General features: G+C 44.9%; 1 protein-coding gene across 1 annotated transcript; it reads left to right on the plus strand.

Moving 5' to 3' along the window:
* Positions 1 to 3,621: 3,621 nt before the first annotated feature.
* On the plus strand, positions 3,622 to 25,988 carry LOC129340146 (transcription factor CP2-like protein 1). Its single transcript, XM_054994751.1, has 15 exons — positions 3,622 to 3,704; positions 5,613 to 5,767; positions 10,672 to 10,745; positions 11,078 to 11,183; positions 12,512 to 12,618; positions 14,238 to 14,390; positions 15,686 to 15,796; positions 16,159 to 16,256; positions 16,347 to 16,401; positions 19,533 to 19,626; positions 21,994 to 22,084; positions 23,159 to 23,241; positions 23,459 to 23,604; positions 25,067 to 25,118; positions 25,912 to 25,988. Exons 1-15 carry the CDS (start codon positions 3,622 to 3,624, stop codon positions 25,947 to 25,949), a joined length of 1,446 nt encoding a protein of 481 aa, XP_054850726.1. The 3' UTR covers positions 25,950 to 25,988.
* The last annotated feature ends 870 nt before the right edge of the window (positions 25,989 to 26,858 follow it).

The raw sequence follows: 26,858 nt of genomic DNA on the forward strand, positions 1-26,858 counted from the left end.
CTGCCTGAAGGAATTGACAGGCAGACTCTTGTGCTTTGGAGGTGGGGGGTACAGTAGGTGTCATGGGGTTTAGACGTCTTAGGTATAGTCTACCCATGCAGAGGAATGAAGTGGTAGATTTCAAGTTGCAGGGAAAGGAAGTGTTCTTGGTTGCTAAGAATACCTCCTGGAAAGTAAAATAGCTAGCAGTGGATTTCTAAGAACACTTTCCTGGAAGTCAGCCCCATGGAACAGACAGTAGGTAGAATTCTGAGTAGACATAAGGAGGATGGCACTACTATAAATGTTCTAGACATTCTATCCCAGCTTGCTCACTGGTGTGCAAATATTCTACTTGCGGTGTAATTTAGGGGAGCACTGAAAAATGTGGCCCAACATGTGGAGCCTGAAGTAGTAGAGTCCTCATTCTGGTTTAAGTTAAATGTGATGCTGCTCAAGTCCAACCCCTTACCTTGGCAACTTGGCATGCTCCCAGCATCTCATTTGAACTGGGCCACCACTTGTACCAACCAGCAATACAAGGTTGGTTAAGCCCACCAAGGCAACACTCGCCTGGGCTCCCAGACCACAAGGTGCTTCCTCAGAAAATGTTCTTTTGCACGGACAGTAGCCCAGTTTAAACGAGACTGCCTCGGGGCATGTGCAAAGGTGCATGGGGAAATTCTTTTGCCTCACCAGCATAACATTTAAATCAGGCCTCCGCTGCACGTGTTGACCAGGCTTTAGTTACAAACAATATGGCAATAGGGAACGAAGAGACAAGAAGGGGATGTTCTGAACTGCACCCCATGACTGCAGGTGAGGGGATAAAACTGGGAGAGACCAGCTTGCCTAAACTATCTGATGTATTAGTGGCAGAGAATGAGGTTTTAAGGTGAGGTGCTTCATCCCCACATGACACCACTTCGATGAGATCTCTGGGATTGATCTGTAAATACTAGTAGGAAGCAGAGCGGGAAGAGCTCTCCTTTCCTCCAATATGAATGTTTTCCAAGTAAATATAACACAAACTTCTTTCAATATATTCTTGCAAGACCCCATAACTGCTCTCCTCTCTGACCAAGCTTTTCTGTAACTGTACAGTGCCATGAGGGATTGGTAGAGAATATGGCCTGATTTGCACTACGTTGGACCCAGTGAGTAGTCCCTGAGCCATGAATGGTGCCCCATGATGGACGTGACGCACTGTCCACTTTTTAGAAATTCCTTCCTGAGACTGCGGAAATTGAGGGCTGATGAAGCACCTTCCAGTCTCCAGTGCGTGGCTGGTGGATGGGATGCGTTTGGCTTGGTGGAACTGCCTTGTATCAAACCCCTGGTTCATCCAGGCCTGTACTAATGTCAGCAGTTCTTGCAGGTATTGGGCTGAGAAAGGTGTTTTCCTGCTCTGCTGCTTTGCAGCTTTTAATTGGAGATGATGGAAGTAGACCTGGGGTCTTTGTGAATGCAAATGTCCTCTTCTGCATAGTTACGTTCTTGCCTATTGTTCCTTGTACCCTCCTGTAGGAGACAGAAATGCAATCTGGCTGTCTCTTTCGACCACACCTGGACTCCCTCCTACAAGGGGAATTTGGTTCAGTGATGTTGGAGGTGACGCTTTCAATCCACTGTACAAGCAGGAATCAGCTGGGAACAGGTGAGCAGGTAGCCATGTCTCCCCCCCCCCTTTCATTCCACTGGTGATTGGCCAGCCGTGGGGCTTTATATAACGATACATTTGTAACACCTTTTCCATAATATGGAAACCCTTTTCAGCGATGTTGCAAAACAGCACAAAAGAATCCATCCTTTCCTATTGCGTCAGACCGTTTTCTTTCTTGACCTCCTACACACTCCAAGCAACAGTGCCTTCCGGGGGCTGGAGTCATTAATTTCAAGGCTGCCTCGATGGTTAACCCCTTCCAGGGCCTGCTCTCATTAGGACATGTATGTCGGAAAGGAAAAAGACAATTAGAAGAGTAGGACTGCTCAAGGTGAACGGAGGCAAAAAAACTAATTACTTCCTGGTATGAATCTTGCAGGCACCTACACTAACTCTCATTAAGCAAGCCACTGTGCTGTTTCAGACTTCTGTCCATGCCATCCTGGACTACCTTATAGGACTGTTGCGCTGTGAATACTTGAAATGTACTGTGCAAATATTCCACATCATTACTAGCAAAATATCTTCCATGGGATCCTGATCAATGTGGGCCAAGTCCCTGAAAGACAATTTTGTTGTCACAGTAACATTGCACCTCAGAGATCTGCTTTTGTTTTTCCTATGGGAGCCATTCATTTGTGTGGGAGACAACAATGAAGTGCACTCAGGAACCCCTTCAAGTAGAAGCTAACCCTGCTCCCTGCCTCTGATAATGCCAGCCATGGAGAAGCAAGCCAGGGGCAGCCTGTCTGCCTGTCCCTTTATAGTACATTTTTATCCTGTGCTTCCTTCTAGGAGCTCAGACCAGCATAAGTGGTTCTCCCGTCTTCATTTTATCAGCACAACAACAACCTTGTGATGTAGGATAGGCTGACAGGGTGACTCACCCAAAGACACCCAAATGGACGAATGGGGATTGAAATCAAGCTCTCCCAATCCTAGTCCATTACTCTGACCACTGCACTCTGTGTGTGTGTGTGTGTGTGTGTGTGTGTGTGTGTGTTTCAAAGTGTAAATTTCCATCAAATGTGGTGGAGATGCAGTGGCTGAGATCTAAAGGAGGAAATTGACTCCAGTTAAACATAAAAATATAGAGAAGTGGTTATTTTTTATCTATCATATTTCTTTTGATATACAATTTCTTTTTAGTATTGTGACAGGTATATTTAAAAATAATATATTGTTTGGAATCAGTTGCGAAGTAGCTGCCATTTCCCCAGCACCACTCATTCCATTCTAGACACAAACAGACAATTTGCTTTCCCCCTTCTCTGTATGTTTCTTTAAAACAGTTTTTTAAAAAATTCACAACAACGTAAGGAATAACAATACCCCTGTATTCTCCTTTCTCCTGACCCATCATTCATTCTTTTCAAGGAGAAGAGATACTGACAAGTTAGTTGTCTATTTATCCACTTTGCTTTTAAACATGTTTAGAACTCTAATACGGTCTATACCAAGACATGAAACAGTAACACACGAAATTACTTCTTTTTCTTCTTCATCCAGATCTTTGTATCTCCTTGGGAATACTCTTTCAGAGAAGCATGCATCTGGTGAAGTGGGATCTAGTCTGCAAAAGATTCTACTGTAATAAAACCTGCTTATTCTTTAAATGGCCAGCAGGGTCTTCTTTATTTCTGCTGCAACATACAGACAGCTACCCCCTCTGGGTTCCTTGACAGTAGGATATAGCAGGTGGTGGTAATAGCTTTTTACACCTCTGGCCAACCACCGGAGAGGAAAAGCTATAAAAGGCAGCTCCACTGTTATCCAAAGCATCTCTCCCTTGGCCAATCATAGATCACCTCTCCTAGCACACACCTACCTGGCTGGCAGGTGCTTAAAGACTACAGGGATGGTTCTTGAGAACTAGAAGAGCAGCAGAGTGCTGTAGAATTTAGGTCACTTTACTTTTAGGGGCTTTTAAAAGTTTTTTTGCTCTGCTTCTGATATCCTCCTGTTGGGACCTCCCAGCCATGCTTTTCTGGCACAGCCAACCTGACCATTACTGGCCAAGCACAGGAGAAATGTATCCCTGCTCCAGCAGCAACCTAATCAGGTGAGAGGTTTTCTTTTGTCTGCTCTACCTTTGTCACCAGTGGAGACTGGGGTGTTAAGGAGAATCATACAGAATTGTACAGGAAGGGATGTTGAGAAGACTCCAGGTGGGGCCCTGGTACCCCTTAGAACACACTGATCTCACTAGCCGGATCAGACTCTGTTCGCTGCTCCCAGCAGCACCCAGCCCTTCAGAAGCAGAACACGAAGGTAGTGGCCTCCGCTTGTAGTTGAGGCTGGGACGTATTAAGTGGTAGGCTGCTTCTGCACATGAAGGTTCCATCGAGTCTCCATAAATGTTTCTGAAATGCTTTGATGCCATTTAAGCTAGTGGAATCACATTCGCCACACCTTGGGGCAACTAATTCCAGAATGATAGCGCTTATGGAATTATGAAAAATTTAACCTTTAGCATCCAGCCAACTTGAGGGACTAAGAAGGGTTTTTTTTGGTGCTTGTTCTGGTCTCCACCAGAGTCCATTGGCAACTGGGACCCTCTTTCTTTTCTCACCCACACAGTTTTAACAGTGTGTAGCACCTCTCTCTTCCAGAAGTGTCCTCTCAAGATAATCACACCAGACGTTCTCTCCTTTCCTCACTCTTTCCACTCTGCTGCTCTTGGTCACCTTTCTCTCCTTCCGTCATCTCTACTTTCTCCTGCACTCCTGTAGGCCTGTGATACTCCTCCATCACACAGTCTCCCTCCCTTTCTCCAAAGGCCCCCAGCAAAGACCCACAGCAAAGCTTTGCCTCAGCCACACTTATCTCTGCTGTCACCGAGGATCCCCTGTGCATACCACAAACATTCTACACACAGTTTCTGTCCCTTAATCAAGGAACCAGCAGGGACACTTGTCCAAAGAAACAACCCCAAAAAGCTTTTTCAAATCTAGTCAGGCCCAGTTTTCTTGCTTGGGGTGGCACGTGCCAATGCTGAACAAGAGGCGTCACTCACTACCAGCCATCAGTGGCATGGGGAAGGGGGTGGTGTGCCCTCCTGGACCTTTGCTGCCATGGATGATGGCCAAGCCAGTTGTCCCAAAAGGAGAAGGGAGTACATTACTTGAAGTGACAAACTAATTCTGACTCTGACTTTGTAGCCTCATGTGGACATGTTTCAGTCCAATAGTTCCACTTAAGTACAGAGAGGCAAAGGTCCTGGCAGCCTGCGATGTTGCTGTGAAGTCCATTCGGCGGGAAGGGAGTGACTAGCCCCAGGCTGTCCAGAAAGCAGCACAGCTAAATAATGAGGGGACTTTGACAAATGACAAGAAGAAAGTCCTGGTGATTTATTGAAATGTGCCACTTTGTGGCTCATGGTTGTCCAGAGCAGAAAAATTACTTCCTGGAGAAGAGGGAGGGGGGGAATCTGGCAAAGAGCTGGTTTGTTTGACTTCAAAGTTGTCAGCATGTTGTTGGTGACAAACGTAGATAGGGTTATTAGCAGGTGGGCTAATAAACTTTTTTGCAGGCTAGTTATGATGGCATAATGGTTGTAAATTGTGTCCACACAATGATAGAAAGTGAAAGAGCAGCTTTAAAAGGGGATGTGTGTTCTAGGTGGTGTAGACTTGACATTCAAAGCGCATCTTTCCATGTTTCTGCATTTGTATATGACAAGTACTTGATGGCAGGAATCAGTGTACAATCTGCTTGTGGAGTGGCAGGCACAACTGCACAAATGTGTTTTGCTGCCGGGACATGCGCAGGAAAGCCACAGCTGGCTTACACTTACCATACCTTGCAGAAAAGCACACCTGAAGATATTTACATCTGCCTTTCTATGTACAGGTACTATGCAAAGGAATGCTTTCCATGCAGGGATTTTCTAACATGTGAATGATTCTAGTGTCACTTGTGAAAACACCACACAAGTTCTCCACTGACACACCTGCCTTGGTCCCTGCAGGGAGCCTCTGCCATTGCCATTCTTGAAGCAGGAGGAGCCCAACAGCATCTCCACATCAGCCGAACAGCACTGCCCTTCTTTCCAGTACGTGCTGTGTGCAGCCACCTCCCCAGCTGTTAAGCAGCACGAAGAGACCCTCACGTACCTCAACCAAGGTAAGGTCTGGGGTGGGTTGAGTGATCCTGCAGGTGTATTCTGCCTTGCCTAGATGCTGCCCCCTGGTGTTAAATATAAGGGATGTTCCCTAGACCACAAAACATGTCCAGAGGTGCCACAAACAGGGATGCCTTGAGCCAGATAGTGGCTAGGAAGATAAAAGAATTGTAAGAACTTCTTTAAAAAAAACTTGGGTTGGTCTTGGATAATGCTGAGTGTCAGTGGGGCTTCGATACATAGAACATTGCTTGCCGAGCCAAACACGATACTGGGCTATCGGCCTTTTTTTCTCTTAGTGCCTGATATATCACCAGCCGAATGGATCACTCTTCAATGGTAAGAAAGGCAGGGCAGCAATGTTTTAATAAATTAATAATGAACAAATGAAATGTTAAAATCCAGCATATTTTCACATTTCAGCATTTTGAAATGTCATCCCAAAATGTGCCATTTTAATTTCAGAATCAACATCTGACATTTCCCCAGGGTTTATTGCCTATTCAAGAGGATGTTTCTTGAGTGGTTAAAGAAATGAATGAACGTAAAAAGTCTTATATTTTATTGCAAACTTGCTATCAGATACTGGCAGCTACTGGAATCGATTCAGATGTCAAATGCTGACAATGAATATTAGGGCTGTATGTACTCAATGCATTTGGGGAATCTATACCTAATGCAGCCCCCTTGCTCAAGCTCAGTAGGTGGTGCTTGGATGGGGGGCATTCCAGGGATCCCTTGATATGCTGCCTAGAATTCCACAATGGGAGAAAGATGAAATGTTATCATATTCCTGCAATGATAATATGTAGTAAGTTATTTTTGACAATAACTTTTTGGAGCAAATTAATTTCAGCTACATAATATTAAATTATTGCAATTTATTAATATCATAATATCACTACTGTTTTCATTTCCAAGTAAACAGTTGGTCTTTTTTTATTTTGCATACTAGTCCTTAAACATAAAAGGCGAGTTGTATTCCCGACAACTCATCTCTTATCCTGGCACAGGCGCATGAGGACCCTGTGGTGCGCCTGCGCCAGGATAAAAGGAGAGTTGTCAGCAGCAGGCCTCTGAGAGGCCACAGAGGCAGCAAGGAGGTGCAGCGTGGGGGAGTCCCTCCCCATGGCCTTCCCGCCACCTCCATGGCAGCAGCAGGGCCTTGGCCCCACTGCTACAGCCTGTTGTATTTATTTTTACAATGGGCTCTGTTGCTAGTTTATTTATAAAAAGAGCTGACTTGATTTGCCCCTTCTCAAATAAAAATAGATTGTTTTTAAAGTTTTTTCTTTGGGCAACTACCTGCCACAATCTTGTGAAGTTCTGCAAATGTACGAGTTAACATGCCATGATTTTCAAAGCTTCATAACAGATAAAATTTGACACTGGATGCAGAGACAGGGAGACACTACAAATGATCTGTATAGAAGGAAAGGGAGGGTGCTCACCTTACCCTGCTGTTCTATGCATATTGACTTGGGAGTAAGTTCTGAATAGCAAATCTGGAAAGGGGAACTGTGTAAAGTCTACTGCAGCAAAACCAAAATAAAGGTGGGGAGGAGTCTTGTGGTACCTGAGAGAGTAACAGAGTGTTATTATGGCATAAGCTTCTGTGGACTAGAGTCCACTGCATCAGATGCATGAAAAGTATCCTTAGTTGATAGATATATACATGGGCATGAAGGCAAACAACGGGTGAACAGTGGGATACAAAGACAATGAAAAACAGTATAGTCCAGGAGCACCAAACTTTTCTTTTAATGAGAGCTACTTTTTATTAATCAAAGTGATTCCTCCATCTATAGCCTGCCAGGAGACACCCTGGCCCTATCAGCTTTTGGGAACTAAGGGGGAGGGAGAATTGGCTGGATGCCTTGATTGTCAGCTACTTTTGGGGACTGCTACGGGTAGTTCATGATCAACCAAACAACCCCTGGTATAATTTGCGACATTTCTGTTTTTCCTCCCCTATGCGAAGATCAAAACACAAGAGAGAATATCACAGTGACCATTCGAAGCAGCAGTAAGCGTGGATAATACAATCTTACTAGCCTTGATAAGACAATTGAACCTGTAGTACTTACCACTGAGCTCTGACTGAGTAATGTCAAGCTTCCTGGATAACCTTAATCTAGCAATTGTGTGTGGAAGCTGTTCTTTGAAGTTCTTTTGTTGACTTTCAGGTCAGCAACCAGGAATGGGGAAATTAAAATGGCTCAGGAGTCAGGAGGCAGCAAGAAGTGCAGGCCAACCCCATAAGCGTCACTCAGCTCAGACCCATTGAATGGTGTCCATTATGGGTGCTGGCTCACCCACTGCCTCCAGCTGGAGGTGGCTCCAGGGGAAGCAGCTAGTGAACTGAACCGTCTCTAATCACAATTCTTCCTGAAGAGTCCAAGCCAAATTGCTCTTGTAATGTTGTCAGAGCTGCCTGAGTTTGACTCAGTTTGCTTCAGGCCACAGGTAGTGCCCCCAGGAGAGTAGCCCGCTGGGACTTTCCCAGTAACTTAAATGGCCTTTCTGCCCCTATCAGTAAAAAAGTGACTTGGGGGACTGAAACGTCCTTCTGAGCAAACATGCCTTTGGATTGCCGTGTACAAGTTGTCTCACTTTCCCAGCATCTAGCTGTAACTACTGATGTTAGAAATGAAACATTTTCATGCAATTTCAGTTCCCTTCTTTCTTTTTAAATTTTCAGCTGCCCTTTTAGTCCATCGAGTAGGGACCCAGAAGAAGCTATGTAAAGAATTCAGAGGACGTAATTGTCTCTTTTAAGGTGGTGGTTTACACAATAGGTTTTGCAAGGCCCATTCATCACCAGCTGCAGCTAGCCAGGAGTGTGTCACGCACCTGTGGGGACTGGATCTGGGAGTCATCTCTTGGGCTTTGCATAGCATTGTGACTCTTCCCCCACCTCCCAATTACTCTTGCCATGCTTGGCCTTTTGGACCTCAATTTGTAAAGAGTTTTTCTTCTTTGCCTCTCTCTAATGAGGGCACCCACTTGAGCAACTATTTCATGCATCTGACAAAGAATGCTTTTCTGCCACAGCAACTGTGAAGTCCTATGCAGACTTACTCCAGTCTAAGCCTGTTGATTTCAATGGGTTAAGACACGAGTAACTCTACATAGGATTGCACTGTTAATTTCTTGCAACAGACTCGCTATTGCTTTTGCCACAACAGACTAACACAGTTGCCCTATTACAGGAAGGGATTGTGCTTTGAATACTTATCTTTAACTGGCTTGTTTCTGAGCTAGTTACAAGTTCTGGCTTGTAAACAGAAGATACATAATAGCTGTGCTCTGATATAGTCTATGCAGTAATGGAATCTAAGGGGTGTTCTGATAGTCGGAGGGATTCATTTGTGCCTAGGCTTGCCAACTGCCTGAAGGAAATGTTATCCCTTTAATAGAAGCTTAGTGGGATATTATTTCTATTCATGCCATGAAAAGTTTCAGCTGCCCAGTTCTATTAAAAGGGTAGGACATTTTTCTCCAGACCCGTTGGCAACCCTAAGAGAGTGATTGTTCCAATGTGACCCAGCAAGCTTCCACAGCAGAACTGGGATTTGAACCCAGATCTTCCAGCCCAACACTGTGACCATTCCACTGTGACCATTTATTAACAAGGTGAGGAGTTTAACAAACCCTAAAGAGTTTGAAGAGTCAAAACTCTTTCCCCCTCCCCAGTTGGAATCAGGGCTGTGCTCATATGCAAATTGCCTGTTGCAACCAGAGCTTTTTTTCAGCTGGAATGCAGTGGAACGGAGTTCCGGCACCTCTTGAAAATGGTCACATGGCCTGTGGCCCCACCCTCTGATCTCCAGACAGAGGAGAGTTTAGATCGCCCTCTGCACTGCAGAGGGCAATCTAAACTCCCTTCTGTCTGGAGTTCAGGGGGCAGGGCCACCGGCCATGTGACCATTTTCACTGAGGGCAATTTAGACTTTAAAAAACTCCCCCCCCCGTTCCAGCTGACCCAAAGTGACATCATTGCGCGGTCCCGGAAGCGCATGTAGTACCACAGGCACCACCTCCTGCCAGGAGTTGCCCCCTGTGCTGGCAACCCACTGAGTTCCACCACCTCGTTTCCCAGAAAAAAAAGCCCTGGTTACAACCAAACGTGTACCTGAAATCTCCAACTTGACAGCCTGTGCCCTGGCCCAATGGATCTCAATGGGACTTACTTCTGAGTAAACATGGGTAGAATTGGCCTGTTTTAAAGGGATTGAACTCTGGGATCATGCGGAGAACTCTGGCAGTCTTTTAAACATTGTTTAATTCAACACAGGCAGGGCTGGTTCTCCAGCCAAGCTACCCACGCAGCTGTCTGGGGCGGTGCAAGGAGATTGTCGATTGACTACAGACTCACATTGCATAATTCGCTTCGAATGTCAGGGAGAAAGGCGGAATATAAATAACGTTAATGTCAATAACAATAATAGGTCTAGGATCTGATTGGGAGGTCCATGTTTGAATCTTCACTCAGCTACAGAAGCTTACTGGGTGACCTTGGGCCAGTCTCTCTCTCTCTCTCTCTCTCTCTCTCTCACACACACACACACACACACACTCGCACACACAGAGTCTAATTTACCTTGCAGGGTTCTTATGAGGATAAAGAGAAGGAGGGGAGAATTATGAAAGCTGTTTTGGGTCCCCATTGAGGAGAAAGGCAGGGCATAAATGAAGTAAAATAAAACAACACAGAAACAAATAGGTAATCAGCACAGTTAGTTCATCTCTATGAGATTTGAATTGGGGCCTTTGCAGCTCACACAGTGCTGTGAAATCAGGCTTCATACTGGTCGGTATACACCAATCTTAAATCAGTAAGAATAAGATTTTGGATTTTTGTCCAAATGTTACTCAGCTTTCCTGAGAGTCTTCTCTTTCTCAGGGCAGTCTTATGAGATCCGGATGCTCTGTAACCCCAAAATGGGAGAGTTTGCAGAAGGTCGCAAGATGCTGAAGGTGAGGGAAGCTTTTAGCAGTTTTTTTTAAAATCTGAGGGATATATGGTACCTTCACACAATGCCTAATCAACCCACGGAACTCATTGCTACCTGATGGTGCAGCAGCCATGAGTGTGACTGGTTTTGAAAAAGGATTTCAAGCGGATTCTCCTAACACTGATTTGCGGCTAAAACATTTTAGCTTCTGTTTCCTTGAATCCAACATTGCTAGTATTCTAATTTATGAGTGCTCTTGAATCTAGTCATTTGGTATCTGGTTTGGCAAACTGATATTAAGTTGTGCTTCAGTTCTATGGGAGGAATGCTCCTTTCCTCTTCTCCCACCTTCAGAGCGTGGTCAGGGTGGTATTTCATGACCGGAGGCTACAATATACGGAGCATCAGCAGCTGGAAGGGTGGAGGTGGAACCGGCCAGGTGACCGCATCCTAGACATTGGTAAGCGAACAATCATTTAGTTTAAGAGAAGGACTCAGAAACCCTGGGTTTGGCCTTAATGTCTTCTTTCTGAGTTGCTTTGATCAGTACTTTTATGATGTTTCTTTTCAAATCCCTAATCCAGAGGGAATGCACAGTATCAACTTCACTTTTCACAAGTAAATTCAATTGAGCAGAATTTGCTTAACCAATTGCTGATTAGTAGAGAGGAGACTGGGAAGGGAGGGGTTTGGGGAGGGACCTCAGTGCGGTATAAAGCCATAGAGTCCACCCTCCAAACAGCCATTTTCTGCAGGGGAAATGATCTCTGAAATCTGGAGAAGAGTTGTAATTCTGTGAGATCTCCAGCCCCAGCTGGAGGTTGGCAATCCTCTCTCTCGGCCAAATAGGTTCTGCCTCCACTAGAAAGGGAACGTGAAAATTAGGGCCCAGCCAAGAGGGCCCCAAATGTTCAGCCTGCAGGCATGGTGCCAACCCAGACTGGCCTAAGACCTTTTCTTAGTGTGCAATCTGGGAGATAAGTAGTAGCATCATGGTTGCCAACTCTGGGTTGGGAGGCCTGGAGCAATCCTGGAATTAAAACTGATCTCCAGACTACAGAGATCGGTTCCCTTGACACATGAAGCTATCTTATACTGAATCAGACCCTTGGACCGTTAAGGTCAGTATTGTCTGCTCTGATTGGCAGCAGCTCTCCAGGATCTCAGGCAGAGACGTTTCATACCATCTATTACCTGTTCTCTTTTAACTGGAGATGCCAAGGATTGAACTTGGGATCTTCTGCATGCCAAGCAGATGTTCTGCCACTGAGTCACAGACCCTGTCTAAAGAAAACTGCCTCCCACTGAGTCAGTCCATTTGTCTGTCGTGGTTAGTATTGTCTGCTTTGGCAGTGGCTCTCCAGGGTCTCTGGCAGAGGTCTTCCATTTCCCCTGATCCTTTCCATGGGAGATGCCAGGAATTGAACTTGGGACCTTCTGCATTCAAACCAGATGCTTAACCCCTGAGCCACAGCTGAACAGACAGGAGCTAGCAATCTAAAGCAGATAATGGTGTGAAAACAATAATGGGGAGAGGAGGCAAAGATGGAAATGGGGAAAATACAGAGACACATAATATGTGTGGTTGCAGTTAGCAATGGGAACTAAGGAATTAAGTCAAAGGCCTGGTAGGAAAAGAGGGCTGGGGGGGGGGGGCTGCAGAAAAAGAGTGGTGCCTAGTTCTACATGACCCTTCTTCCAAACTGGATCTATATAACAATCACCCTGGGTGGGGAAGGTTTCCCTGGAGTCCTGACATAACCTTCTTCATATTATGGCCTACTACAGATATCCCAATGTCCGTCGGCATTCTTGAACCCCACATCCACCCTACCTTGCTCAACACTGTGGAATTCTTGTGGGACCCAACCAAACGGACATCTGTCTTTGTCCAGGTGAGTGTGTGAGATGGAGAGACTTCTGGGCGTGGCTTTGGACCTTGCCAAGGACCTTCTCTTCCATCCCTCTCTGACCACAATTTTGCTCCCCCTACAAGCCCCATGCCATGGCTATGTGCCTTTAGCAGCTGCAGAAACCAGGATTATTAGCTTTCAACCTGGTTACCTTCTCCATCTCCGGAAAAGCTGCTGCTGCTGCTGCTGCTGCTGCTGCTGCTACTACTACTACTACTACGTCTTAGCATTAGAATTTTCCCCAAAAGGTAGAATAAATTTCTCAGAGCTGAGTAGCTTGCACTTAGAGTTGCCAGCTCCAGGCTTGGCAATTCCTGAAGATTTTGGGGGTGGAGGCTGGAGAGAGTGGAGTTTGGAGAAGGGAGGGACCTCAGCAGGTTATAATGCCACTCTCTAAAGCAGCCATTTTCTTCAGGGGAACTGACCTTTGTGGCCTGGAGATCAGTTGTAATTCTGTGAGATCTCCAGGCCCCACTTGAAGGCTGGCCACCTCACTTACAGTCTAAAGTAGACAAAAACAAAAAAAAAGTGGAAGAGAAATGAGACTGTACAAAAGAGAAAACAACAAGGTCTCTAAGCAAAGCCAGGAGTCCAAGGCGCTGAAAGGCTAACACAGTTGATTCCAGCTGAAACTTTTTTTGGACTAGAGTCCATTTCTTCATAGAGATGCATCTGACCAAGTAGGTTCTAGTCAATGAACGCTTGTGCTGGAATAAAGTGTCTTTGTCCTTAAGGTACCACTAGACTCCTGTTCATGTTTGACAGGAAGACCATGTGGCTTCGGGGCAAATTTCAGCCCCAGCACCTCAGGGTTTGCTGTTTGGTTGTATTACTGGCCTTGAAACCAGATTAGTCATGGAGGGTGCACCTTGAAAGTGTTTTGATTTACCCCTCCCCCCATGTACCAGCTGTTCCTGGCCGCCACCGCCGCCGCCGCCGCCATCGTCATCATCATCATCATCATCATCATCAATCTTTATGGTGTTATCAAAAAGCCATAGCAACAAAACAAGAAAAAAAATCAAATGTCCAGAATTTTTTTTAAAAAATTATCTTGATGGACATTTTTATAGAAAACATTAAAATATAAAATAACCATTTTAAATATCCCATAATAAAAACACTACAATCAAAAAGCTAATGACCCAGAGTAAAGCTATTAATGTACAGGGCAACCATGCTTGAAGCAGCACGCCTCATCATCTTTTTTACCTTTATGATAGTAGTGGCAAACTTTGCTGTTTGGGGAGTAATGAATTTATCCCTGTCTGCCAATAACAAAAACTAATTTCTCCTGGTCTGACCTTGCTGGGAAACGAGATATAATGTTCCGCAAAAATCTATTGCACTCAGCCTCAAATCTTGGACACTGGAATGTGAGACGGGACAAATCCTTCTTGAGTAGCAATAATTCATAGTGTTTTCACAGCACAATTCAGAGATCTTTGCTCAGTAATCCATCCAACAGCTCTGTGAGGTGGGTCAGTAGGATCATCCCCATCTTGGAGAGTGAGAGAAAATGACTGCCTAGAAAGTGGCAGAGGTAAGGATTTGACCAGCTGCCTGTCCTATCTCTCAGCCCCTTTTTTACCCTGCAATAGGTCCACTGCATCAGCACTGAATTCACACTGCGCAAGGGGGGTGGAGAGAAAGGGGTCCCCTTCCGCGTCCAGGTAGATACGTTCCGGCCCAATGAGAAGGATGAACACATTGAGCATTTGCACTCAGCCAGCTGCCTGGTGAAAGTCTTCAAGGTAAGGGCTCCTTGTGGGGTGGGAGCAAGGAATCCAACCCAGCTCCTGGTTCCACTCAAGAAGTCTGGCGCAAATCATCTCTTGTTCATCTAGGTTGCACCAGACTGAAAGAGGGAGCAAACAAAAGCCATTACTCTGCAGGGACTTACATCTGCGTTAGCCAAATCAGTGAGCCAAGCCATGCAATGCTACAGTAAATTTCTTGGGAGCAACTGATAGCACAGCACTGCAAAAGCTAAGGCGGCTTGGATGGGACATGGAGATCTGGTTTGGTGTAGTGGTTAAGAGTGTGGGACTCTAATCTGGAGAACCGGGTTTGATTCCCCACTCCTCCACTTGAAGCCAGTTGGGTGACCTTGGGTCAGTCACAGCTTCTAGGAGCTCTCTCAGCCCCACCCACCTCACAGGGTGTTTGTTGTGGGAATAATAATAACATACTTTGTAAACTGCTCTGAGTGGGCATTAAGTTGTCCTGAAGGGCAGTATATAAATCGAACGTTATTATTATTATGTCTCTTGAATTGGAAACCATATAAAAGGAGGTTATAAATGTAACAATTCCTTTTAGATCCAATATGCCACTGCCCTGAAGCTCAAGCCAGAGAGAAAACTTTCTGGTTGTACCAACTTAAGAAAGTCCCCCTGTGCCCATGACTGGGAGAAGGCCACGAGTATTATTGCTGAGCATCACCACTGTTGCCAAATGGCAAGTGTAAATTGCTCGGGCAGTGGTGCCTCCAGGGGGGGAAACTACTGGGCTGGTCCACACATGCATTGCTTCTTCTACAGAAGGGATGACTTGTAGGTATGAATGGGCCGCCGCAGACCCTCCACCATTAACCAAACTTCCATCTAGCCACTAGCGTGCACAATGCTTTTCCATGCAGTCCATTCAGACATTCAGTGCTGCTGGTGTTCAAGTGCACAGAACTATAGCAAAGTACAAATGTGTCAAAAGGCCTTTGCTGACTTAGTGCAGTAGGAGACTCTCACTGAGGGGGTTTGCATTCCCCTGTGATCAGAAATGCCTGCCAAAGCTGCTTTTATTCTCAGTAAGGGGTAAAAAATAAAAAGGTATTACTATTTTTTTACTTTTTCGCTACCAGAACTTGAATTATTTACTTATTTATTATTTTTATTTATTTACATTATTTATAGTCTGCCCTTCTCACTAGGATTCAAGGCAGATTATACAGAGTAACCCCGTCAAAACATGTCAGTCACAGAACTCCTCCATCGTATGTAATTTAAGTTGTAGCATCTGATATTCCCACCCTGCCATGTACATTTTTCAGCCAAAAGGAGCTGACCGGAAACAAAAAACAGATCGGGAGAAGATTGAAAAACAGTCTCTCCAAGAGCGTGAAAAGTACCAGCCTTCTTATGAGAACACAGTGCTGACAGAGGTGAGAATACCACTTTCTCCAGTATTAGCAATCCGCTTACTGAAGAGTTTTGTGCAACTCATAAGCTTGCTTTCATTCTTATTCTTACTACTCCCAAAGTCAAGTTTAACAAGAGACCAATTGTGGCTATTCCTGGAAGATACCATTAGGAAATACATAATTTCAAGCCTATCTTCATGCTCACAAGGACTAGAAACATGCTTTTAAAAAACAAATAAAAGCCCTTCTCTAGGTATTCTCTTGCAAAGTAGAAAAAGAGGTCACCAAAAAGAACTTGAGGGTTGGTGGGCCTGTATGATGCATCTTCAAAGATCTAACCTTTCTCTCATTGGATCTACTTCTTCCCCTCAACCTCCCTTTAGTGCCCCCCATGGCCAGAAGCTTCCAGTAACCTACACAGTCCTCCGGCCACCCCTAGCCTCATCTCTCCACACCCCTTCAAGTTTCAGACTCCTGAAAGGTAAGTATCTGCAAAGGCACGGCAGCCTTCATTCTTTTGATCCTTGGGCAGTTGGTCAACATAAGCCATGTTGCTTGTTCTCCTTGTCAGGGTCTGTTCCTCCCCCAGCTATGCTTTGGACAGCTCATCAGAAAGCACAGCAGAGGTAAGACCGTCGGACTTCTAGACCTGGTTGACTAGCACATCAAAACCAATGTCATTTAATAAAGGCCTGCTGAGTTTTTCCCATGGATCCCCATAACTTAGTATATCATGAAAGTGAACCTAAAAGAAAGATCATGAATTGGATCTGAACAGTTTTCCACGGGTGAAAAGGCAAAGAAGTGTCACCTTTGACCACCCAAAATGGCGATGTTGGGGATCATAAGACCTGCATAGACAAAAGACACATGGGATGGGAACTGTAATAAGGAGAGGAACTGGGCAAGACTGAGTGAAAAAGCAGGCTGGATCCAACCAATTCTAGTAATTATCATTCATTCAGATTGTTTCTTTTCACATTTATGCTGAAAGCAATGCCTATGGGATGTTTTGTAGGGAGAATGTTTAAGGTTGAGCAGCCGATGGTTGCAACATTATTCTAGTGATACTAGATAGTGGTATTCTAGTGTGTCCTGGGTAACCCTGGCTCCTAGTCAGTCATGGTTCCATGAGCTCTGTAGTGATGGATAAGCCATCCACTATGGTAGCTTGACAGCTACTTCTGAACTTGTCCTGCAGTGAGCAGCAGCAGGTGCAAGTTGGAAGTCCATGTTCTAAGCTAATCACATTCTCCCTTAAAGATGCAACAGCAATTGCAACAGGCGTTGCTTGGCCTGTGTGAACCAAGGGCTCAGAAAGATGAGATTCTGCCTTAGTCCATCGATAAAGGGCATGCTGCATGCTCAGGTAGCCACAATTTGCCTCAAGGCATTGCAGGAAAGGGAAAGGAGATTTCACAGGCTGTTTCTTTGCTCCTTTAAACCACTAATAACTGAGCAAAAGAACCAGTTTTGAATAGCCAAACCAAGTCAAGATGGAAGGGTTAAAATCCCTCTTCCATCCCTGCACAACTCCGAGGCAAATTGAGGCTGCATGAACCTACAATTTGGAACTTCCAGATTGGCCTGTGAAATTTGATCCCCTCCTCATAAGTCTGAGCCCAAATGTGCACTTTATGAACTGATCCAGAATCCTTGGCTGGTGGGTTCACAGAAGACAGAAAACTCTGCAAATCATTGTTCTAGAATAAGGATCAGCAACCAGTGGCTGAGGTGGATCTAACCCTGAGGCAAGGTGAGGTGTCTGCCTCAAATGGCAGTTATAGGGGTGCCTGAGAGGAAGATAGACAGCAAGCATTGTGTAGTAGTTAGAGCACCATAAAAGAATCTGGGAGAGACAGGTTCAAATCGGCACTGAAATGGAAATTTGCTGGGTGACCTTGGGCCAGGCATTCTCTTTCAGCTTAACATACCTCACAGGGTTGTTGTGAGGATGAGGGAGTCGTAAGTATGCTGCTCTGAGCTTCTTGGAAGCAGGGCAAAAGGGATAAAAATGCACTAGATAGATTAGATTGCAGCAGCCTCAATCCATGCCAGGAACCATCCGAAGTGGTATTCAGCTCCCATCTGCCTTTCACCTTACCAAATACAATGTCAAAGTGCCCCCTGGTGGCAACAGATATTTTTGGTACACATACATATACACATGTTGAAAATACACCCAAACATTCAAAGGTCAGTAGCTTCTCTGACAGCTATTTAACTGAAGCACCAAACTGAAGGGTGTTGCCTTTCCCAGTACTCATCTACAGGAGATCCCAAGATTTGTACCTCCTGCTGCCATGCTGCTCCTTGCCCCCCGTTTTCTCCTCTTTGGAGGCTTTAAATGCAGTGCACACAAAAGTCCAAAAAAAGGCATCCTACATCTACGGGCTGTCTCTTTCGAGCTGCTTTCAACAAGCTATCCAGAAGCAACAATCAGCCACTGAGACCTGGGGGACAGCCCAGGCTGAATTATTTAATGGACCAAACTTTCCTCGGAGCCATCTGTCTGCAATTCTACCTTATATAGTGAGCTTGATGATACCAAGACTCCATCCTAGAACATTGTAAGAGTTGGGAGAATATTTCTGACCATGTGCAGAAAATTTCCTTTCGCCACTGGTTATCTACCATATATAAATCCACATATATCTGAGATTAAGGAGTAAGCACCTTCCAGGTTAGAAGAACTGGTCCAAAGTCTGTTTTAGAAGCTACAGGCTAAGAGAGTGCCCTGTGATTGCCACAAAATTATCAGGTGCCTGTAGGTAAATCAGTCTTTTAGCCTCAGCCTCCCCCTCCCCCCTTGCAATATGGGAAAAAATAACTCGCCTACCTGGCAGGGCTGTTGTGTTGTGCTATTGTGAAGTACTCCAGAAGCTCTGTATAAATGCTAAGGATGATTATTAGTAAGTCTCTTGATTTCCACTTCAAATTTGCTGGTTGCTTCTGGGTATGGAGAGAGCCAGTGGAATTTTTGCACACTGAACTGCACTTTCACAATCTTTCCAGAGAATCATCCAAGCCCCAGCTTCAATCCCAAACTATGTTCAGACCAATCTGTGCTCTTGGTTTACACCTATTGTACTTGAGTAATGTATTTTCAATGGGGGTGCTGTGATGTCGCTTCCATGAAGTGATGTCACAGTGTTCATGAATCATGATGACACCTCCCCTCCTGACTCCACCCCTGAATCGTTTCTGGAGTTTGCTAGCAGAAGAATGGCAAACCTAAGCTCACTCTCACTCATCTGTGGAGAATTGACTAGTAGGGTTGCCGACTCTGTCTTGGGAAATTTATAGAAATACCATCAGGTGGAGGTTGGCAACTCTAGCCAGGGTTCAGGCCTGGAAAATCAAATGCCATTATGTAGATCAGTGTCTTTTAGGCTTACCAGCCTCCAGGTGATAGCTGGAGATCTCCTGGAATTACAACTGATCTCCAGGCAGCAGAGATCAGTTCCCCTGGAGAAAATGGCTGCTTTGAAGGGTGGACTCTATGGAATTATACCCCAGTGAGGCTCCTCCCCTCCCCAAACCCCACCCTCTCCAGGCTCCACCTTCCAAATCTCCAGGAATTTCACAGCCTAGACGAGGCAACCCTAGTGACTCTGTACATTCGAAGAACATATCTGCATCACTTTGAGTCAACACAGCACATATACATGTGTCAGGGACTAACTGGAGTAACTTTTCAGGCAGGCTTGATTTTCAGAGACCTGAAGTTGTAACATGATCTGTCTCTTCCTTCCAGGCCCTGAGCCCAAGTGCCTCCATCTTGGAAACTCAACAATGGCTGCACAAGAACAGGTTCTCCAGTTACTTCCGAGTTTTTGCCAGCTATACCGGTGAGGGTCCTCCTTTTTCATGGAAGGGCTCTTTTTAAACTCATCTGGGAGAAGGGGGTAGTAATACCTTCTCTGTGCAGTTTTACATTCTCCCCGCGTAGCACTTGTTCTGGTTATCCAGGCTAGCAAGGGTGAAGCTATTTACTTCATTTATACTTTTAATTTCTCCCAATGGGGACCCAAAGCCGCTTAACGCCATTCTCCTCTCCATTTTATCCTCACAACAACCCTCTGTGGTAGGTTAGGTTAAGAGTGTATGATGGGCCTGAGGCCACCCAGCACGTTCTGTGGCAGAGTTAGGGTTGCCAGCTCCAGGTTAGGAAATTCCTAGAAATTTTGGCAGTGGAGCCCAGAGAGGGTAGGATTTGGGGAAGGGAGAGACCTCAGCAGAGTATAATCCTATAGAATCCATCCTCCAAAGCAGCCGTTTTCTCCAGGAGAACTGATCTCTATGGCCTGGAGATCAACTGTAATTCCGGGAGATCTCCAGCCACCACCTGGAGGCTAGTAACCCTAGGCAAAGTGGAGATTCAAACTTGGGTCTCCCAGATTATAGTTCAATCCTCTAGCCACTACACCACACTCTCTGTTTAATATTTCTTACCTGTATGGTATTCTTGGGTGCTTGCAGAAGATGGGAAATGCCATCTGGGCACTCTATGCTCCCTTCCCCCCTTCTGCCTCACCTTGAATGTTAAATAAAACAGCCAAAGTAATTACCTCATTTGAAGATTTCAGGTGGTCCCAGGTTGGCATTAGTGTTTTGATTTGGATAAGTTATGCTAGCTATATAATTCCTATGCTAGGAAAGGTGTGCGTGTGTGTGTGGAGGGGGGGGTAATTATTTTAAATAAATGATATATAAACAAGCAGGTGTTTTCAATTAGAGTACAGATTAGAGCATCCCTAGAACTGACTGGGTCTACTGTTTTAATCAGAGATGCTTGGCTGGTTCACATTATGACCTCAACATATTCTTGAGCGCAAGAGGCATTAAATTATAGCAAAGCCGATAAAATGAATGTGTTTGTCTTGAAAGACAAACTATATTGTTTAAACTGCTAATTCTACATACTTCAGGAGTTTCACTGTAGTTTGACATCAGATTCTGTGAAATACAGCTTGGAACTGGTTTGGACAAGGTGAACTGGTTAATGAACCATTTTTAAAGTTACGTGTCAGAACCAATTCAGAAATACCTGTGAAGCTGAACTGGAACTGGAAACAATTTTAAGGATTGGTCTTAAATAAGAGAGCGAGTTCCAAGAGAAACTCAATGTTTTCCTACAAACAGCTGTCTCTGGGTTTTAAATGCCTGACAGCTATTTCAAGATTTTGTTTGCTTTGGAACTTAATTTGGATTATTTAGAAATGATGAGGCTGCCATAGAATGAGTTGAACCATTGGTTCATCTGGCACGCTGCTGTCTACTCTGTGTAGCAGTGGCTGTCCAAGGGTCTTGGCTAAAGAAAGGTCTTTCTCATTCCCTGCCACTGGAGACCCTATCCCTAAAGATGCTGGGGGGGGGATGTCGAACCTCTGACCACCTGTGTGCAAAGCAAATACTTTGCCACTCAGCCACCTCCCTTGAGCCCTTCTCTGTTGACGTTATGGACCAGGTGCTTGACGCTGTCCACAGACATGAGCCAGCTGAAGCCTTGCCCGTCATGGATGGACAGGGCCAATTAAGCAGCAGCAGTTGACCAGAACTATTTCTGCCTCTTTGGCAGATTTGTCTTTCCTACAAGCTCAACAGCATGTCCATGGTTTTCCCTTTTGTCCGAACAACAACCCTGTGAGGTAGGTTAGGCTGAGAGTGCATGCAAGTATGACTGGCACAAGGTCCATGGAAGAGCAGGGGTTTGAACCTGCTCCTATTGCAACACTCTAACCCCTACGCTGCATTAGCTCTCTCTCTCCACCATCAAAAAATGTTGCGCGGGGTACATCCATTTCTATAGGTGCTCTAGACATTGGAGATAGATGCTCTAGTCACTTTCAACCGAACACGAATCTTGTTTCGGAGAAATGTGTGAAGGCAGAGCTGCTCCAGGTAAGCCTGTGTGATGCAGCTTTCCTTGATCCTTTTCAATCTGGCTTCCATCTGGGTTATAACAAATAATTAAAAACTGATTTAGATTTTATTTTTCCGATCAAATGTGAAAAAAAAAATTCTAAACCATGGGGCGGCGGGGGGCGGGGTGTCCTTTACATAAGCAAGACATCAAAACTGAAGTGCAGCTAACTCGGCAAGTCTGTTTTAATCCTGCTGCTGTCCCCCAGGAAGACATTCCATAAATTTTACAACTTCAGCATAAATGCTGAATGAGGACAATTTTGCCACTCAAACTCTTCTTTCTCCCACAGGAGCCGACTTGTTAAAGCTCTCCCGCAGTGACCTTGTGCAGATCTGTGGAACCGCAGATGGCATTCGACTCTCCAATGCTCTAAAAGCCAGGCATGGAATGAGAAGGAAGGAGTGGGGAGGCTAATGATTTAGTTTTTAAAATCACAGTGAAGTGACATTAAAAAAAGGAATAAAAGCTGCTTCTATGTGGGGATGGGAAAGGTGCCCCTGTTGTGACAAGCAACAGAAAGCACTTCAGGAGTGAGCTCAGACAATGTCCAACATCCCATTCTGTGCCACTTGCTGCAAATGCTGCCTCTTCCCCTTTACTTCTGTTGCACTGGAGCAGGAGTGCCCATGCAGCATTTATTTATTTATTTTAGTGTGCCAGGACTCATAGCCCAGGAACTGCCTCCCCTTTCCCACCTCCCAGCTGAGCTGCGGTGTGAAAAGAGCCCTTAAAGGGCTAAATGAGGCGAGGACGACATGTGGAGCTAACTCCGTCACATGCGGACAAGCTTCTCTGGCAAAGGGTGAAACTTCCAGGTGCGTTTGAGCACCAGCACCCCTATTATTATATAAGTTGTTGGTCAGCTACCCTAAACAGTATCGAGATCACTGTCCCTTTCCAACACCCACCCCATCAGAACTATGCAGTCTCGAGTCTCAATAGCGAACATTAGTATTGAAACTTGATCTTTGTAACAGTTCAACCCTGGAGCATGTAAAGCAGCAAGTGTGCCTCTGGTCATGCAGCCTCTCTTCCTCATAAAAAAATAACCAAAATCAGTTGTGGATCAACTGGGATTTGGAAGGAGAACATCTGTGCAATCTGAAATTAAGCATGGCCACATTCTGATGCTAATATTTCTTTTGTGGTGATGTTCACTGGTACTGAGCATTGGCAAGTTTCTTTTAAAAAAACCCAAAAGCATAGCCTATAGCTTCTTTTGAGCATTCAAAGGCATCTTGCTTTACAGTAATCCCTATAATCTTGCAAAGGGGTAGATGGGGGAAATATTATGCTTTACAAGTTGTATGTAGTGATGCTGGGGCTGAGAGAATACCTAGTTTAAGGACCCCTTGTGAGAAGAGCTCTGAAGCATCCCAACTGACACTTTCAGCCACTATCCCACACCAGGTCTTAAGTGGCAGATCATGACTCCATTTCCCTTCTCTTCCTAGGGGTGTGCGTCCACGGCTTATCCTTTACATAACCAGGGAAGCAGAAGCAAGTGGGGATGGCAGCCCCAGTAGACCAGTGCCTGGTAAGTCCAATTACTTCTGCGAGTACATAGTGGATCATCTGTTTACCAAAGTCCTGCAAGGAGAGAGTCATTCCCTTTAGGGAGTGATAGAAACCTGGTTGGGCAGGAGAGGGGAGGTTGTTATAGGCATTTGGCCTGACTTCTTAAAAAAAATATATACATTTCAACATCCTTTTTAAAGTGCAGTTTTTCTTTTGTCTTTTACCACAACTGAAAGCTATTTACCAGGAGTTGTATCTGGAAGAACTCACAGCAACGGAGCTGACCAATAAACTGGCTGAACTCCTCAGCCTCCCGGCCAATCAAATCCAACAGGTTTCCAGACAGGGACCTACAGGAATTCACATCCTTGTTAGTGACCAGGTATGGAGAAACCCTTTTCTGTTGGCCCTGCACAAGCCAGGGGCTGACTGCTAAGAACTCTGAAGCTCAGCAGAAATGGCTACAAGGGGAACATGCGGGGAAGCAGGTGCCCTGGGCTGCCTTTCTCCATCTCTAAAATTAAATAGAAGTCTAGTGTAACATCTGACATGAAGCTTTTAAGTTGCCAGTGGATAGTTTGTTCGACTTTATTGCAACAGACTGCCATGGCTACCCCTCTGGATTTCTTTTATCATCTTCTGCTGTTCCTGTTTCCTTTGGCAGCCAATTACTTTTTGCAGCTGGAAAATTAGCTACCAAAGAGGAAACAGAGAGAAGCTACCAGAGACTGGAGAATAGTGGCCAAGGGCTCCTACATCTCCCTAGAGTACTGAAAAAAGCAAAGAGCTTCAGGTCACTCCCAGTCAGCTGATGGGCTGGCACCATAATCATAATCATCCTGGTCAAGCACCTAACAGTTGTGCAACCTCAGCTTGGCCACAGACAAGGGTTGCTAACCTCCAGTTGTGGCCTGAAGGTCTCCTACAACTGATCTCCAGACTTACAGAGATTACTTCCCCTGGAGAAAACGGCATCTTTGGAGTGACAAATTAGAGCCTGGGACGGCAGGGTCCTGCTGTGCCATGGAAGCTTGCTGGGTGATAAGTGTGCCTGTCATAATCTGTCAGCCTAACCTACCTCACCAAGATGTCATTGTGAGCATAAAGTGGTGGAGGAGAGGATGAGAAAAGCTGCTTTGGGTCCCAATCTGGGAGGAATGTGGGATATAACTAAATAATTACATATTAAGTATTCAGAAAGTTTTGTATATAGTCTCAGTACTTTTTATAACAGCCCAGTAATATAGGTCAGTAGTGTTTGTTTTCCCTGTACTGCAGATTTAAAGGGAGGGGGGAGACTGAGAAATGGCAAGTTGTTTACCTAAGACAATGGCACATGTGAGACTGGAACTGGGATGCTCACAGTTTCACTGTACTATCCAAATCTATACATCATCTGACTTTGGGGACAGTTCACTCTTGGCCCAAAATACAGGTACAGGCTGCTGTGGCTATCTGACCATATAGCAAATGCACTTTGCATATAATTAGAAGCAGTTTACCTGCTCATATTTTACACATTCCATTTTTGAGAAGCAGGATATGGAGAACAAAATCTGAGTGTACTTGTTCCAGAATCTAAATTTGTTTAAACATACATGCATGTCAGTTCTGGCTGTGTGCATAAACACAGTTGTTCCACCCACAGTACCAGTGGGTTTTATTGCCTGCCCCAAAATTTCTTTTAGACATCATTGCCATCTGCCACCAAAGTCTCTGGATTTTTTTTAAAAAAAAGAAAGCTAGACTTGGCAATTCCAGGTGGAACTCTTAAAATCTTCACAATTCAGGCACTAAAATCTCACAATCTAATCTCCCATTGCTCTCTTGTTGGATTGTCACAGATGGTCAGAAATCTCCCAGATGAATCGTGCTTTATAGCAGCTGTAACAAAAGGTAAGTGAAGTTTCCTGGTAAAATCAGGAGAGCTTGTTTAACTTTGAAGACGTACAGATGTACTGGGGGATATACTTAGGAGCAGGGGATGGGGGCAGGGTTAGTGTCCAGTATTTTTTCCAGTGAAAAAAGACACGTAGGCAGTGGGATGCAAACAGCTTTTGCAAATGTGTCATTTGCAAAAGCTGGGCTTTGGGCAGAGAAATGTCACAGCCTATCTGTCAGCTAACACTTCAGCCATCTAGCGAGGTGTTCTCTAGTTCATGAAAGCTTAGACTGCTAAAATGCATCAAGAACCCCTGGACACTGCAATGGACTAATATGCGTGCCACTCTGGAGTTTGTAAATCTTTAAAATGAGAAGCAGGAAGGAGATTATAGATACGGGTTAGGGCAGGGTTGTTTTCTTTGGGAAATGGCTCCAAGAACCTGCTGCTTGCCTTGTTGGGGAAACTTACATGTAGCATTTAGTTACAGCTGGTTTCCTGAACAAAAAAAATAACTCCCCTAGGCCAGTTCAGTTTTTGGAAAATGGCATTGTGGGTGTAAGAGACCCTTTTCTACATGCTATAATCCCAACCTGAATTGCACATACCTGGGAATTAAATCCTCAGATGGGAATTCCCAGAACACATCTGTATAAAGTCCACATGGGCAACACATGGACTTTGTAATGTATAAATCAGACCTAAAGTGATATAACTCTGGGGGCTCAGGTGATCGCTTCATACAAATACACCCTCCATTCACTCCCCCTTCACAAGTGACAAGTTTTCTCTTATGTATCACTACAGTGCAGAATTCAGAAGGCTATCGTTTAGTTCTAAAATAGACTGGAAGCTTCTAGAACACCTGCCACTGAACTACAAGAACAACAGTGCAAATGCAGAGGCAGCAAACCCCATGCCAAGATCACTGTGTCCCTAGATTTCTCAAGCTGAAACTGTTCAACATCCTGGAATCGAACCGGCATTCTCCTCATAACCAGCACCTCCACCGCAAAACAGGAACCCTGTCTAGCTGGGGGGGTGGGGAGGGGGAGTAAGGTTGTGTCAACATGAGAACATAATATTGCAAAAAATCATGTTAGTGGACAAAGGGATCAGCAGAGTTGCCATAGTTACACAGCAAGTAATCAAATCAGATACCAGGCCTCCATTGCATAGAGCAGCATATCGGGATTTCTTTGAAAATAAAGTTTTTTTTAAGTGATTTTTTTTAAAGGAGTCTCAAACTGTGGATAGTTTTAAACTGTGTTTTTTATATCAAACATAACTAACGAATCATAGCTTGGGCCTGCTTCTTGCCTTGTCCCCCACCCTACAAAGAAAGGCATTTACTCTACACTCCTATGTAGCCTAGCACCTGCAAAGGGTGAAACTATTCGACATATTTTTGATTGGTATGAATTCAGACAACACAACGAACTACGATTAATACAAATTATGATTACCAAACTGGCTACAAATTGTAACCTGAAATCAGTTTAGTGCCATACAACAAACCTTGACTGCATTTAGGTAGTACAGCTAACTGGGGTTTGACCCCTCTGTAGTATTATGAGGCCTGAATGAAGCCTAGCACCAAAAAGTAAGTTGCTAGATCTCTTCATTCTCCACTGTAAGGCTATCACCAACTGCCATTTACCTGTGAGTCATTGAAGTCATCAATCTGCCTCTGGTGAGTAGATGTTTGAATGCCAGTAGCCCATGATGCAGCTGGCCAGGGAGAGTTTGCTTGC

This window comes from Eublepharis macularius, chromosome 12, assembly GCF_028583425.1.
Source record: "Eublepharis macularius isolate TG4126 chromosome 12, MPM_Emac_v1.0, whole genome shotgun sequence".
Classification (NCBI taxonomy): domain Eukaryota; kingdom Metazoa; phylum Chordata; class Lepidosauria; order Squamata; family Eublepharidae; genus Eublepharis; species Eublepharis macularius.

Bases quoted from the DNA above. Each gene is read 5' to 3' on its own strand.
- LOC129340146 (XM_054994751.1), top strand. From the start codon at position 3,622: ATGCTTTTCTGGCACAGCCAACCTGACCATTACTGGCCAAGCACAGGA. The intron at 12,619-14,237 runs GTGAGTGTGTGA...ACCCTGCAATAG, and splicing joins GGACATCTGTCTTTGTCCAG to GTCCACTGCATCAGCACTGA. The intron at 22,085-23,158 runs GCATGGAATGAG...TTCTCTTCCTAG, and splicing joins TCCAATGCTCTAAAAGCCAG to GGGTGTGCGTCCACGGCTTA.